Genomic DNA, 16,546 nt, shown 5'->3' with positions numbered 1-16,546 from the left:
CTTTTGATGGACACCTAAACCATTTCATTTAGAGAAGAAGAACCAGGAAACACATAGCTATTGACTGTATGAGAAAGAATGGTTTCTCTGAGAAGGTTTGATTCCTGCTGAAAGCATAATTACTTTCTGTTATCTTTCTAATACAGATCTGATAGAGGAGAATATTTGTAGATCAAGTTTGAAATGAGAGGTCCTAGGGCTCTCTGAGCTTGGTTGTTTTTTTTGCAAACATTCCATTACCCAAACTACCATATTTTTCAGAGTATAAGACGCACCTGAGTATAACACAAACCTTAGTTTTTGGGGAGGAAAATAGGGAAACAAAATTCTGCCTACCAGGTATTCATCTGGCTAGCGTCCTTAGCCTGGTCAGCTTCAGCACATTAGTTTGCTGGTTTTGAGCGCATGCTGGTTGGGGCTGAAAAAAGCTTCTAAGACACACCTGATCATCGGAGGGAGCAGCAATGAGAAAAGCAGGCGAAATGCGAAAGGGGTATGAGAAGGCAGCAACTGTTCCGGGTAGCCATTTTGGGTACTGCGTGTCACATTTTCAGCCTCCAAACACATAGTGTTTTCCGGTGGCAACTGGTGGCAATGTGCTTTGGCGATCCCCACAGCCTTGAAGGGCTCTCAAACAGAGCGTTTGGAAGCTGAAAACGCGATGCATGGAGCCCAAAAACACAAGCCATTGTTGGTGGCAATCTCTGCAGCAAGGAAGAGGACGCGTGGAAGCTGGCGGGTGGGCGGGCCTATATTCGGAGTATAAGACGCACCCAAATTTTCAGCTTCTTTTAGGGGGAAAAAGTGTGTCTTATACTCTGAAAAATATGGTAGGTAATATTGTCACTGCTAGTAGGGAGTGGGATTTGCTCTCATTTTATATTCTGGTGCTTGTCCTGTCAATGTTAATGGGAAAGGCCTTGGTGGTTCTTTGGTTGGATTGTTTATTGTTAGCTAATGTTAGTTAATAATTGATTTTATTTAGTTTGGATAATGAAACATCTGGAAGAAAACAGCCAAGCTCAGAGAGCACAAAAAGCACTAGCATTAACACTTAAGACTTATATACTGCCCCATAGTGCTTTACAACTCTAGGAGGCCCACAACAATCTGGGTCCTCATTTTACCGACCTCAGAAGGGTGGAAAGCTGAGTTGACCTTGAGCTCCATTAGGATCAAACTCCAGACTGTGAGCAGAGTTTGCCTGCAATACTGCATTCTAAGCACTGAGCCACCAGTGTTCCAAGGACCTCTTAATACAGATCTCCTCATCGCCTTCACCACAAAAAGCGCAGATGCTTCAAGCTGTCTATTAGCTGTTTTCCAAGAAGCATAAAAAAGATTTTTCCTTTGTTCAAAGGCTCTTCACTTCGATACAGATCTTTACTTTTGCCCTGTTCCTTTCTGGAGCAATATACAATGTTCATCAGATTCAAAAACTGCTTCCGAAACAGTGATAGCAGAAGAAAGTATAATATGCAACTTAATGTAATCTACTAGAAGATAAAGTTAATAAAACATTGTCTTTTGTTTTAATCAGAAAGTCAAAGATAAGGAAAGATTCTGCTATTTTTTTCTCCCAACCACTGAAATATCAGCTCAATAATGCTTTCTTTTCATTTGTCAAGTCTATACAAGTGGTATGACAACACTGAACTTAACTCAATATGAAGACAGAAGTGAAGAATGCTGTGTGTTTGAAACACTATTAATGTAAGTGAATCCCTTATAAATAAGCATTTGTTTGGGCTTGAAATATGATTCATGAAAACTATTAATTTTTAGATAATGACAACTTCCAACACATTCTTCCTTCCTCTTTCCATCTGAATTAATGATTCGCTTTTTCAGAATATATAATTTTCTGCATAAAATGCCACAGTCATGATTTCAACTTTCTTCTTTGTTTTATTTGTTAATGAATTCATTCATCAATTTAAAATCAACAAGCTTTCAAAATTATAATACTGTGCTAGAGATATATAATTATGTAATTTAGAATGGAAAAGCTTACAAATACTTTAAAATTTAAGGACTAGCATGAGCATATCCTGTAAATTACCCAGAGTTTTTTTTAAAAATCATGGATATTTTTGAAATAGCAAATTAATATCTTCTCAAAAGGATTACAAGTGTCCTGGCTGCAAGCTAGTTTATGATATTATACTGTGAAGTAAACTATGGTTGGGAAGAGAGGAATAGTACAATATTACAATCAAAGAAAGTGGGAAACACTTTAAGACTGAACAATCAAGCTTTGATTAATATAATAATACAGCCTTGTTCTGTTCAATGTATTCATCTTTTTGTCCCTTCTTCTTGATAAATGCCAATGTATTAATGGACCATATATAGTAATATCCTAACTATCATTCCAAGAGTACAAATGATTAATCACTCTCCCAAAATTACATTTTATCTTTAAGAGTTCCCCAGCCAATCCTGGCTGTTGGAATCCACACATCTTAAAAGTTGATGATGTTGAGGCACACTGCTTTAGTGAACTGAAGGATTATCATAAACATATTTGCATTGGGGAAACTACTGAAGGAAGAACAGGGAACTTTCACTGCACAAATCCAAACAGCTTGTATAGTGTTGGATAAACTTCTGTCCTACCAATATATACAGAAGAAAATTTCATAAAGTAACACTTGCCCACAGAGAGATAGTTGAAGTAATAATTGAAAGCTTAGTCCAATATAAAAGTAAAGTATCCCTAGAATAAACAAATCTTTTGATTTCATGGGCCTCTCCATCTAGGTTTCTTAGCAACAACTTGGAAATGCTCCTCTTCCTCCTCCTCCTCTTCCTTCCCTCCCCCCACTGGCCAACAACCTCGGTAAGAATCCTGATGATTCTTTATTGCACTATTAATAAAGGTCAAGGTTGTGTAATCTGTGATCAGGGATGGTTAATCAGGTGCTGCCATCTAGGTAGGCTTAGTTCCATGAATTATAGTCAAAATGAGGAGTAAGAAATGTCATTGCATTCTTCAAATTTCTTTCCATTCAATTGGTAATTGAATCATATTTTAAATTAAAATCAAGTTATTATAAAGTTTTACTGGAAATGTATCATCTTGCAAATATTAAGAAGTTTCAAAACTTTAGAAAATTTTGCCTATATCTCAATGGCTAGGCATCTGTCCGTCTATCCATCCATCCATCCATCCATCCATCCATCCACCCACCCACCCACCCACCCATAACTTACATCTCCAAATAAGCTTTTGACACTGCATGTACAACTGAAATGATTTACTTCTGTGTTTACAAACTTAAATGGAAAAAATTAAGAAGTTTGTTGCTTATTGATTGGACATGGCACAGTTGAGATAGAAAGGTCTGGTCAATGACCAGCAGAGGGCACACTTGGCACTTTTTGTTGAAATTTTTGAGAGGAAAGAAGAGGGGTTTATTTGTGTTTAAAATGGGCATAATTGTTTCTCTTACTAATTTACAGCTTCATATACTATAGAAATTTTGAAATTGTATTTAGTGATCATGCTGAATTACTTTCAAGAAGTTTTGTTCACAATCTAAGAAAACATAAGCATTAAGCTTAGAAGTGTCTGTAGCCTCATGAATATTTATACTTTATTAGTGGGCAGAAAATATTTGCCAGCAGGAAAAGAAAATTATATAATGTTTGAGAATTATTTTATAAATATCTAATTGCCAAGGTGCTTTTACCATCCTAAATGTGTATCAGCAATAGTAGCAGCACAACTGTGTGGCAAATGCTATGTCATCTACTTCTAAGGCATTGTGCTCATGTCTGTACTTGCAAAATGAGAACAGGTACAGCTACTCCTGTGTACACACAGCAAAATCTAGGCTTCCCCACCCAAAAAGAGCTATGAAAAAGTAAAAGCAAAAAGTAGAACAATGAATGAGAAAATTAAATACTTCTTTGAAACTGAGATATGCAAACACAGTTGCTACCTAAATGAAACTGAACTCTGCTCTACCAGTGATGTGAATCTGACAGCAGGATATGACAGCCTGATCTGTGCTTATGTGTTAGCAACACCGCACCTAAATATAATTTAATGGAACAAACAAAAAAATACATAAGATTTGGCTTCTTTCTGCAAGCACCTGGTTCTCTTCTCTGCAACCAAATTGCCCCTCGCTCCCCAAGGGATTAGACAGGTCCTAACCTGTTACTATTAAGACTTGGTTGTTCTAGGAAATCTTTGGGGACTGATTGTATATCTATCCCCCAATGCACCCCATAAGTGATTATATAGGGTTAACCATATGTTCTTTGCACACAATGGTATCGACAAAGTTTAACATGTTAAGATATTGCTGTAAATTGTTTCAACCCTTTTTACTGCTATAAGGTATGCACTGCTTAGAGTTGCTTATGACTAAACTGATATATAAGCTTGAGAGATAAATTTTGAAAAGTACATTGTACTTTTTAAAATTTTTATTTTAAAATAACATTTTTGTTTTACTGAACATATGATTAGGAAAGCTTGGTAAACAGCAACTGCTCAGAATTTCCATCATCCAACTGTTCATTTAAATTCCAAAAAAATATAAAGCCACATTAGCCTATCAGAAGTTAAAAGCAGCTATCTCTGTGAATCTACTTATCAAATCCACCCATCCATCCTTTTTAACTGAACGTTACAGAGATAAACTCTTAAATTCAGTGATCTGATTAATTTCTTCCCATTTGTGACTTAACGCATTTAAAAAAGATCATTCCGTGCTTCTGCTAATAGTATTAATTACTATGTAAATTATGTATGACTTAATTGCTATTAAAATGAACCACTTAAGAAATATATGATTATGTGAAAAAAAATAAGAAACCATTATTCATTGTCATGGAAAATCTAATCACATACTGTCAGAATTTCTAAAGCTTAATGTCATTGGATTCTAAAGTTAGCCTCCCAAAGAAAAAGTGAACTAGCTAAATGTCCTTTCCTTTTCCAATCCCTTTTCCAAGTGACATAAGATGAGTGAACACATCACAGAAAAAAAATCGGAAGACATTTTTTTTCTAAAATGCTGTTTCTAGACTAGTATTTTAAACCATGTTATATGGAATCCACCTGTATAAAGGTGTTTCCAGTGTGGAAGCAAGGTTAAAACTACCATTTTATTGCCTTTTGTACCTGGATTGAGTCGACTATGGAGGTAATTGGTAGAACTTAGATTCTTAGATTGTCAATCTGACAATTTATATACCATGTTGTAGAGAATCATGAAGATGACTTTTCATAGAAAAAAACTGTTCAGAAATCACTCAACAATAAAATGTGCAGAAGCATGCCTTGAGTCCTGGGAAAAGGGAAGGTGTTAGGAAGCAATACAAATGGAGTCTCCCTAATTCTTTCAGATATAAGAGAATCAGAAGGGAAATCACAATCCGAGTTGCAAGACTGTTACTATAGCCTCAATAAAATATCTCAATAAAACACAATTCTAGTCTTCTTGTGAAGTCTATTTCTTGATCTGGACAATCTTGAAGGGATGACTTGTGCTAAATGTTTAGGACAAAGAGAGTAGAGATACTGTAACAGAAGAGTTTGTAATGGCTTCTTCTTTCAGTGCAAGAAGGCAAAGAGTCTCAGATGAGGAGACTCATACTTAATGGAAGATCTGGACTTCTAGCCGTCCTTCCACTCTTTGAGTACACTGATCATACGTCAAAGAGAAAAGTTCTAGCCTAGGCTTCTCCCTTGGTTTATATGCATGTGTTTGTCCAAAATTCCTCTTCTAGTAACCAGTTATTTCCATCTAAAGTATTTAGCAGATTGTAAAGAAGGAAAATTATGGCTCTGCCAACTTAGCCACTGAAAATCTGTTTATGAAGTACTATTACATTATTTGACTTACTTGAATCATAAACCAAATTATAGCTGCAGCAGTGGTTAAGCAAACAGAAATAAAACATGATGGAATTAGAAAATGTCTTCATGAGCCTCGGGGTCCTATCTGAATGTATAGCTGTGACTGAACAGTGTTTTATGTATTATTATTTGATAAAATAGTATTTTGTTCTTCCAAATGTACACAAGTTTGAGATAAGATGTTAAGAAATTTAAATGAAAAGAAATAAAAAGAATACTTCTAAAGTTTAGGAAAAACAGAGGTAAGAAAACGTACAATTGTAATCAGGAATTCAATGATAAAATCAATAGTTCAGCTTTTAAAAATTTAATTATCCTATAAAAAGTATTTTACAAGCACAATCTGTTTGGCAAGAACACTCAACTTTCATCCAGGACAAAGAAATCAGATTTGTATGAGTGTCTTACATTATGAAAAAAGGCCAAAGTCAGTTAATAAGTCAAGTTATTAAATTAGCTGCTGATTTACAGAAAGAAATATTTTTTCAATGAAATATATACTTTTTAACACTCCACGTTTTGATAGTTACAAGATATATATGCCTTTGCAAGTACATTTTAAATTCACTATCCTGTTTAAACAGATTCTAAATTTGGCTGTGGCAAATGGGGATAAACATATCTGTATGTATATCATTTTCTGAAACCAATCAGAAAACTTTCAATGTACATTTGAGTTTTGTACTTAAATTTTAGCCTGAGAAAAAAGTACTACAGCTACAACCTCTACCGTCATCAGAATACAGAAAGTATCTGTTGTGTTATTATATCTGCTTTGTCCTATTTTATTCCTTGTTGGGGAATTTTAGATCAAAATTGTTTCTATTTGTTTACCTACTACCGCTCGTTCATCTGGCCTGGGCAATTAATTTCTATGTACACTCTAAATCAAATATAATAATGTGTATAAAACGAACATTGTCTTACCTGAATGTTCCTTTTCGGAGTACTGCGACTGCAGTCCATAGCTGGGTTTCTTCATCATCAGTTCCTTTTGACTGGGTGATATTTTTAGACATATCTCTCTTCGCCCTGTGGCCACGCCCCCTGCTCCCATAATGCACCAGTCTTTGAACGAAGGCGCGACCACCTAAGACAGTCCAAGGAAAACCAATAGGTCGACAATCACAATAAGTCCAGGATGGCCCGGACACCAGAAGTCCATAAACAAAGGCCATACAAAAAAACAAGGGAGGGAATGGACTGCAGTCGCAGTACTCCGAAAAGGAACATTCAGGTAAGACAATGTTCGTTTTCCAGAGTACTGCTCCTGCAGTCCATAGCTGGGATATACCCAAGCTCAGAAATAAGGGTGGGAAACTAAAGGCCCCCGGAGTCCTGCGTCCCCAGAACGCTCTGCAGGACACGACGGCCAAAGGAAGCCTCAGCCGAGGCAAATGAATCCACCCTATAGTGTCTGATAAAAGGTGTCACCGAGGACCAGGTGGCAGCCCGGCAGATGTCAGCAACAGATGCCTGAGTCGCCCAAGCGGCTGACGTTGCTGCACTACGAGTAGAGTGAGGCAAGATCCCAGCTGGGACCTGCCTAGCCTGATTCTCATAAGCAGTGGAGATGCACGCCTTAATCCACCTGCCCACGGTCGATGGAGATATTTTTTGGCCCAAGGATCTTGGATGGAAAGAAATCAAAAGGGCCTCCGTTTTCCGGACCGACTCAGTCCTGCGAATATAACGCCGGAGAGCCCTGCGCACGTCAAGGGTGTGCCAATCCCTCTCACGTTGGTACTTGGGCGACGGACAGAAGTCAGGAAGGATTAATTCCTGAGCGCGATGAAAATATGAGTTCACCTTCGGCAAAAAAGCCGGGTCCAGTCGAAGAACAACAGTATTGGCGTGGAAAATACACAAGTCGTTCCGGATTGACAAAGCTGAAAGCTCGGATATTCGTCTGGCGGAAGTGATCGCCAAGAGGAAGGCGACCTTATAAGACAAGTACTTAAGAGACACAGAGCCCAGCGGTTCGAAAGGGGGACTCATAAGCGCTTGCAGAACAAGAGAAAGGTCCCAGGTCGGATATCGACGAACTGGAGGCGGACGTAAGTTCATAGCCCCATGCAAGAATTCTCTGAGTTGGGGATGTTGAGATAGAGACGAGTAAGGTGGACAGCGAACGACGGTGGACAAGGCAGCAGTCTGTCGACGAAGGGTAGACGGCGACAGGCCCTTGTCCAGGCCAGATTGTAAAAAACAGAGGATGTCAACGACCTGAGCCGACGTAGGGTCCACCAAGTTGTCAGCACACCAGGCGCAGAAGGCCCGCCACGAGGCCTCGTATATGCGCGATGTCGAGGGTCTGCGAGACGCCTGTATAGTGGTTATGACTGAATCGGGGAGACGGTCCTTACGCAAGATGACCCGCTCAAACGCCAAACGGCCAATTGGAGCCATCCTGGATCTGGGTGGAACACAGCTCCTTGGCGTAGAGAGTGACGGCTCGTTGGAATCTCCCACGGGGGAAGTATGGACAGAGCCACCAGGTCGGCATACCACGGCCGACGAGGCCAATTGGGAGCCACCAGCAGAAGTTCCGCACGTTCTTCCAACAACTTTCGAATGACTTGAGGAATCAACGGAAGAGGAGGAAAGGCGTACAGAAGGCCGGGTGGCCAGCGGCACCGTAGAGCGTTGTGGTCCTCTGCCATCTGAGTTGGGTAACGCGTCACAAACCTGGGAAGTTGGGCGTTCGCCGGACTGGCGAAGAGGTCCATAACCGGCAGACCGAAGATGGTGACAGCCTCCTGGAAGATCTCGGGATCCAGTTGCCATTCTGACTGATCTATCAGCTGCCTGCTGAGCCAATCTGCTCTGACATTGTCCACGCCCGAGATGTGATCGGCCTTCAGAGACAGAACGTGACCCTCGGCCCAAGAGAACAGCTTCTCTGCTTCCAGCATCAGGTCCCTCGACCTCGTGCCCCCTTCCTTGTTTATATGGGCCTTGGCGGAGATATTGTCCGTGAGGATGAGAACGTGCTGGCCCCGCAGCAGAGACTGAAAGTGGCAGAGAGCTAGTCGGATCGCTCTCAACTCCAAGAGATTGATGCTCAGCGTTTGTTCCGAAGATGACCAGCGGCCCTGCACCATCTGATCGTTGAGATGGGCTCCCCAGCCCAGGAGACTGGCATCTGAGGTCAATGTCAGCCGATCCGGGAGCAGGAACTGCGTGCCGAGAAGAAGGTTGGGACCTGACCACCAGTTGAGGGACATGGAAATTTGAGGGGGAAGAGGGACCTTGTGGAGAGAATCGCTGCGACCCGTGCGCTGAAAGGGTAGCAGGAACCACTGCAACGGCCTCGTGTGTCTGCGCGCCCATGGCACTATCGAGAAGCACGAGACCATTTTTCCCAACAACTGGGATAGATGTAGTAGAGGAATAGTCCGCTTGGATTGAATGAGCCGAATCAGGTTGCGAATGCTTTCCGCCCTGTCCGGGGAGAGGGAGACCTGGCCCCGAACGGAGTCGATCACCGCCCCCAAGTGTTGAAGAACAGTGGTTGGGTGCAGATGACTCTTTGGGAAATTGATCGAAAACCCGTGGTCCTGAAAAGAGCCGATGACATGGGCCAGGTCCTGAGATGCTTGGCTTCTGGAGGAGGACAGGACCAGGACGTCGTCCAGATAGCACAAAACCCTCACAGGTAACATCCGGAGAGCAGCCGCCACCACCGCCACCAGTTTTGTGAACGTCCTTGGGGCAGATGACAAGCCGAAGGGCATTGCACAGTATTGATAATGGTCCTCCCCAAGTTGGAAACGCAGATACTGGCGATGGGCTGGGAGGACCGGAACGTGCAGATACGCCTCCCTGAGATCCACAGACTGGAGGAGGTCGCCCCGTCGCACTCCCGCGAGGATGGATCCCAGGGAGTGCATCTTGAACCTGCGGTAGCGGACCGACAGATTCAGCTGCTTCAGATTTAAAATGGCTCTCCAACCCCCCGAATGTTTGGGGACCAAAAAGAGAGTTGAATAGAAGCCCTTGCCATGTTGATCCAGTGGAACAGGTTCTATTGCACGGATAAGGAGTAGGTGGAGTACCTCCTTCCGCAAGAGAGCGGTCTTGTCGGGGGAAAGGTGGGTTGGACAGCGGACGTAGCGAACCGGAGGGCGTCCCAGAAACTCGATGGCCAGGCCTTGAGATACTGTCCGAAGAATCCAGGCATCCTTGGTTGAGCGTTCCCATTGGTGGCTGAAAAGTTGGAGCCGTCCGCCAATGGGATCCTGCAGACAGTAGTCATTTGCCTCGACGGGATTGGCGGAAACCGGCTCCACGGAAGGGGCGTCTGGAGTTGCCGGCTCTGGACCTGTCCCGAAACCGTTGCCTGTCCGCTGATCGGTCGGACCCAGGAAAAAAGTTTCGCTGTGAGTAGGGGCCCCCCGACCCTGACGAGGCCCGAAAGGGCTGACGTTGGGAATAGGGAGCGTAACGCCTTTCCGGTCTGCGGTATGAAGACGTGGGCATCACTTTCCTTTTATCTTTGTCCTCGATCAAGACAGGATCGAGGGCAGGGCCAAAGAGGTTCGGGGCCTTAAAAGGGGCCGCCGCCAACTTCCACTTTGCTTTGGCATCAGCTCTCCAATTTCTGAGCCAAAACAGTCTGCGAGATGTGACAGACGAGGCTAAGGCCCTTGAGGCGAACTTCACGGAGTTTAATGAGGCATCCGCCGAGTATTCGGTGGCAGCCACAATTTTATTTATATCTTGGTGAAGACGAGTGTCTTCCGGCGGTAGTCTCTCCTGAAGTTGCCTCAACCAAAGCAACGTGGCTCTATTAAAGAACGACGTAGCAGTCGCCGTCCTAATTGTCCAAGCAAGAGATTGGTGCTCCTTACGAAAGGAGAGTTCAGTCTTTCTGTCCTCTGATTTAAGAACGTCCAAAGCGTCCGAAGACAAGAGCGAAGAGGAGGAAAGGCTTGCAATCGGAGGGTCAACCACAGGTAAGGATAATAAAGAGTCCAATTCCGGAGCCCCACAATATAGCTTTTTGTCCAGGCTGGTAGGACCCATCAGAGAACCTGGTTGAGACCAGGGGGACTGTAGGACATCAGCAAAAAGTTGAGGGCATGGAATAAAGTCTTTCCCCGGCTTGGATGACGAAAACAAGGCCTCATGAGGAGCTGAGGAAGTAGAAGGTTCAGCTGATGGGACACCCATATTAGTGATCTGTCTAGCTTTATGCAGCAGAGATTTAAACAGCGAAGGCCGGAATAAGCCTGAAAAGGCCGGGGTGTCCGGAGCAAGGCCTTCATCCTCTGAGAACTCCAATTCCTCAGGCAGCTCCTCCTCCTGCTCAGAGTCCTCAGAAGAGATGTGAGCCATCCGGGATGGGGACTTGGAACGACCAGGAGCTGAGTGCGAAGTAGAGGACAGAGCCGGAAGAGGTTGCTGAAGGACAGATTGTTGAAGACCGGCAGCCAAAATGGAAGAAAGAGCGTTGGACAACGCTGCCTGGAGGTCCACCTGTGGAGTCAGCATCTGCCCGTCCGGACCCCGGAGTCCGGCAGCGGTAGGGGTAAACGTCGCTTCAGCCCGACGAGAAGTTTGAGCAAGAGGTTCAGCAAGTCCCACAGCCGAAACATCTGGTAAGGACATAGAGGTCCTTTTCGATAGGCCACAAGACAGTCCAGGTGGGACCTGAGAAGTGGGGATGTTACGTTCCTGGGCGAGCGCCATACCCCGGTCAGGAGCAGCTTCAGGGGCCAAAGGTGAGTGACCTTGAGGAGACAGCTGCTGGCTGGATGCGAAAACAGAAGCAGAGGTGGCCAGCCTGGCCCTATCATATTGCCTCTCAAGCGCTCTATGCCGGCGCTGGGCATCTTTCTCCGCCGCTGAGGAGAGCCTGTGCTGGTGAGGCTCAGTAGAAGCGGCAGCAGGCCGTCCTCGTGACTTTGATTTGTGCTTGGCCGGGGCCCTGGGTGGGCTGGGCTCCCGTTCCGAGTCAGAGGACAAAAAGGAGTCCGCCATAACAGGGGGAAAGTCAATATATATATGCAAAAAAACTTGTGTCTTGTTTGTTTGTCTTTTTTTTTTTTTTTTTTTAACTATTATTTTTAACTATTATAACAATCAATATTAATGTTGTTTTTTTTTTTTTTTTTTTGTAACAACGGTAAGAACTATATACAAGAGTTAACGCAGTCTCCTATGATGGGGGGGTGTGCAGCAGGTAACAAGGAGATGCGGTGGAAAGGAGACCTCAGAAGGCCCCAGCTGCCCAGGCTCCGAATTAGGGAAGGCTGGCCTCTGATCCCAGCACACAGGGATGGCGATGAGGCAAGTCAGAAATCAAAAGTGCTCGAGGGACCCCCCAAAAAAGGGAGAAAACCATCCGGCACAGGAAGGATCGGAGCGACTAGCCGAGGAAGGAGACAAAATGGCCGACGCAGCGCAGACGGTCTCAAAATGGCGCCCGCAGCGCTCCGACAGGCCCAGGCCAGCAGCGGTTAAATCGGGCGAGCTTGGAGTATTAATCGAGGCCAAAAAGCTCGTCCTTCTGCCCAGCTACACGCCCCAAGGGCGCCGCCCGAAGGTCGGACGCCCAGCACTCACACCACCGGCTGCTCGGGACGGCGAATCTCCGCAATCTCTCTGCCGATCAAGGGGCCGTCAATACAGGCAAGGCAAGCTGGCTGCGTTAATTAGGCCTGGCTTCGGCAGGCACGATCACACACAGACGTCAGAGCCTGCAGGGCAAACCTTGCAAAGCTCCGGAGCCGCCCCTATGAGCCGAAGTCCAAATCAAAGGTGTGGGGGGTGCCCGCGGCGATCCTCAACGCCCGCACTCACACCGGCGGCTGTAATAGAGGGCAGGGGACCGCCCCGAAGGGTCGGAAGCCCCAGCTGCGGTCTGACGGCCGTCAGAGACCTCGGGAGAAAAGCGGACTGGAGCCCCAGCGCCGATTTCAATTCCCTGCAGCTTTCTCCTCTATAGGCTCTTACCGAGGAAAAATACTAGCAAAAAAATAAATAAAAAGGCCTAACGCCAGAATCCTAAGAAAAAGGTTGAATACGAAGAGAGAAACACACACCAGTCTTCAGTGACTGAGTGAAAAGACTGGTGCATTATGGGAGCAGGGGGCGTGGCCACAGGGCGAAGAGAGATATGTCTAAAAATATCACCCAGTCAAAAGGAACTGATGATGAAGAAACCCAGCTATGGACTGCAGGAGCAGTACTCTGGAAAATAAATGGATACAAAATCTCATGCGAGGGAAGCCAGCATTCCAAACTATATACATTCTTTATTCCTTACCATCAAAGTTCTTGTACTGGGCTGTGAAGATCATTTGTACTGATCGTGTGGCCTCCTTCAACATGCCTTCAAATTCACTCCTGCTCTTGTTGGCAAAGTTTTCTTCCATCTCACTAGTACAGCAAGTATAACCTTGTGGGCAAATCCTCAAATGTTCTCCTAGTGAATGGGAAGAAAAGAAAAACAGATAAGTAGGCAAATCATGTGAAATAAAAATGAGTAATCAGAGCGCTTTGTGACACTTTAAAGGTTAAACCAACTTTATTGCTATTTAAACTGTCATGGATGACATCTGTTTCCTTAGATGACTGGAGTAAGTTTCTGTGGGAGAGTTTTAATAAATAAATGCAATTGAATGGAAGTGTGGGGAGGTGGAAGGGCCAGTGACAATAGGCAGGATTGCTTTGAGGGATAGGAAACACAGAACAAGTTGCTTAATTTTAATAAACAAAGTCTTATGCATCAAAATAAGTAAAATCCTGTAGCTCTCCAGGCCAGAAATTCTTTTATTGCATGAGATTTATAATCCTGATGTTTATATACACAGTTGTTTATGGAGTTTGGGACAACAGAGAATAGGAAGGGTGTCAAGATTCCAAGTAATACATCCCATTCAATAAGAACTCCGAGGCAGACAATTTCATCAAAGAACATTTTATTGGGACATATCAAATTGGCATGTTTCTGGTGGAAAACTGGTTCTAAGTTCCCACTGGTTTTACACCCAATTAAAAGTAAAACTTTGTCACTTCCCCCTAGAGTCTCCAGTTACATGGTCCCATACAGTTCAGTTGCTAGGTAACCTCAGTCTCCACCTTTCGAACACCTGCACCAATGTTCTTGATTCCCAGGGAAAATAATTTTATTTAGGCTACAATACCCCAGCTATCTCTATACCCTCTGGCCCTTTTGCTCCAAGCAGTGAGAAGAGAAACCTCCCTAGAGAAAACTACAAAAAAGAAAATGGCCACAGTTTGGCCAACTTCAGGATTGACAAAAGGGTAAACAGGGAAAATAAGAGATGAAATCTCTGTCAAGGAACTTGGAGTACTCATTTTTAAAGACCTAAGTGCCCGAGTCCACTGTAACAGCATTGCCAAAAAGGCATTAAGAGTTGTTAACCTAATCTTGCGTAGCTTCTTCTCTAGTAATTTTGTACTACTAACTAGAGCATACAAAACATTTGCTAGACCAACTCTTGAATACAGGTCATCAATCTGGAACCCGCACTGCATATCGGACATAAATACAATTGAGAGAGTCCAGAGATATTTTATGAAAAGAGTCTTCCATTCCTCTAACTGCAATAAAATACCTTATGCCACCAGACTCCAAATTTTGGGCTTAGACAATTTAGAACTACGCCGACTTCAGTCTGACCTAAGCATAGTACATAAAATTATCTGCCACAATGTCTTTCCTGTCAATGACTACTTCAGCTTCAACCACAATAATACACGAGTACACAATAGATACCAACTTAAAGTGAACTGTTCCAAACTCGATTACAGAAACTATGATTTCAGTAACAGAGTGGTCAATGCCTGGAATGCACTACCTGACTCTGTAGTTTCTTCCCCAAACCCCCAAAACTTTAACCTTAAACTGTCTACTGTTGACCTCACCCCATTCCTAAGAGGTTTGTAAGGGCCGTGCATAAGTGCACCAGCGTGCTTACCATCCCTGTCCTAATATTCCTTTTTACTTACTCTTTTCATGTATTCAAATTATGTTTATACTTTTACCTGTTATCTTGTATATGCTTGACAAATAAATAAAATAAAATACAGTGCTGCTTTGGAAATGACAACATGTGAAACACTTGTTAATGTTTGATGTCAATAATTTATATAGTGGTTACCATTCAAAGAGTATCTACTCTTGAAGTGCATGTATATGGAAGAGTTTATACACAATAGAAAAATTGTGTATTTTTGTAATTTCTGTATCAGAAATTAGAAATGAGGAGCAAATACACCTCATACTCCTCCTGTACTCTTCCTTGCTGACAGGAATGCACTTAAAATGAAATTACACCATGAAAATGGTGTCTTTTCCAACCCTGCCCTAAGATAACTTAGTTTCAAAGAAGTCAATAGAGATGATGTGATTTTAGAGCCATTGCACAATCCTGCCAACCCTTTTAGAGGAAAACTGTCACAGCATAAACTGAAACATATGTTTTGTTTTGGCTTGTCTGGTTCCTAAGCAGCCTTTCAAATGGGAACAAGGCCATCAGAACCCATACACATTCCTCCTAGCCTCTTCCTTTCAGCACTAGGAGCCTGAGGGCTTGCATTCTTGGAGACATGATGAATCTGCTTTGGTCTGTAATTCACTTTGCAAACTGTGGAGGTGGAAAAAATATGGTCAGTGATAGGTTAGATAAGTGTTTCTCAACCTCAGGAACTAAGACCGGTGAACTTCAACTCCCAGAATTCCCTAGCCAGTCATGTTGACACATCTTAAATCTGCCAAGGTTGAGAAACACAGATAAGCATAAGAGGTCATAGCTAATGTCTGCTAAAATCTTTTCTCAATAGCACACCATGCTTCAGGATGCATGGCTGTCCATCTCTATAGCTCTATGACTTTTTTATGGCTTAGCCAGAGAGAGTCCTCTTGGTACTTTTTCTAGAACTGTAGGCCACCATGGAAAAGCATAAGATTTGTTCTGACTTACAGGAGTCATAATATGATCCCCTTGGCCCACAGCATGCTGCAGAATTTCTTTCAAAAACTTCCTTCATTATCTTTAAAAAAATTTTTTTGAATTAATATTTTTATTTTTAAAAAATACATAGGTTGTTGAAAGATTTCCCAGACTTCCTTAGAAGTAAATCAACTATAAAAAGGTATATGATTGGGACCCAATAGTTTGTTGGAAGAAAGCTGATTCCCCCTCTCTGTTTTCAGTTTCCTGGACAGATGTAAACAAGGTGGTATAGAGCATCCTAAGGGACTAAAATGCAGGCAGGAAGCAGTTTCATCAATTCTGGTATACAAATGGTTGTGATTAGTCTTTTCTACAAAAAACAGTCATTTTCTGGACAGGCAAATTCTATCAATAATGAAAGCAATTTCAAATTTAAGTTATCATTGTATTCATTGGCTCAGAGATAGTATCTATCTCTGCTGTGTACCGTTTTGGATTCCAGATTTTCCCCAATGCATCTGATAAAATGAGTGGAGGATTATGTGGAGGATTATGGCTTTTAAGAAAACATGCTAGTTTGAAAAGATGTTACTAGACTCCTAATTTTTCCCATTCCTAAGAAGAATCAGACTCCTCTACCTCACAAGTAACACTGGAAATTCATATTATTTTAATGACTGATAATGATAATAAAATGGGGGGAAAGTATAAATGGAGAAATAAATGAGGTAAAAATGTC

The 16,546-nt window shown here is 42.9% G+C and overlaps 1 protein-coding gene across 2 annotated transcripts in view; it reads right to left on the bottom strand.

Moving 5' to 3' along the window:
• The window catches only part of GPC1 (glypican 1), a 197,188-nt gene that overhangs the window by 77,281 nt on the left and 103,361 nt on the right, over positions 1 to 16,546 (bottom strand). For both annotated transcript variants that reach the window (XM_070945541.1, XM_070945542.1), the window contains exon 2: positions 13,152 to 13,310. In XM_070945541.1, coding sequence (XP_070801642.1) covers positions 13,152 to 13,310 — 159 coding nt within the window. The remainder of the gene's footprint in view (positions 1 to 13,151; positions 13,311 to 16,546) is intronic.

Source organism: Pituophis catenifer, unplaced genomic scaffold, assembly GCF_029215685.1.
Source record: "Pituophis catenifer annectens isolate HBS135680 unplaced genomic scaffold, rPitCat1.0.hap2 SCAF_6, whole genome shotgun sequence".
Classification (NCBI taxonomy): domain Eukaryota; kingdom Metazoa; phylum Chordata; class Lepidosauria; order Squamata; family Colubridae; genus Pituophis; species Pituophis catenifer.
The sequence above is the reverse complement of the archived record's forward strand: the minus strand, read 5'-3'. Positions and strand labels throughout refer to the sequence as shown.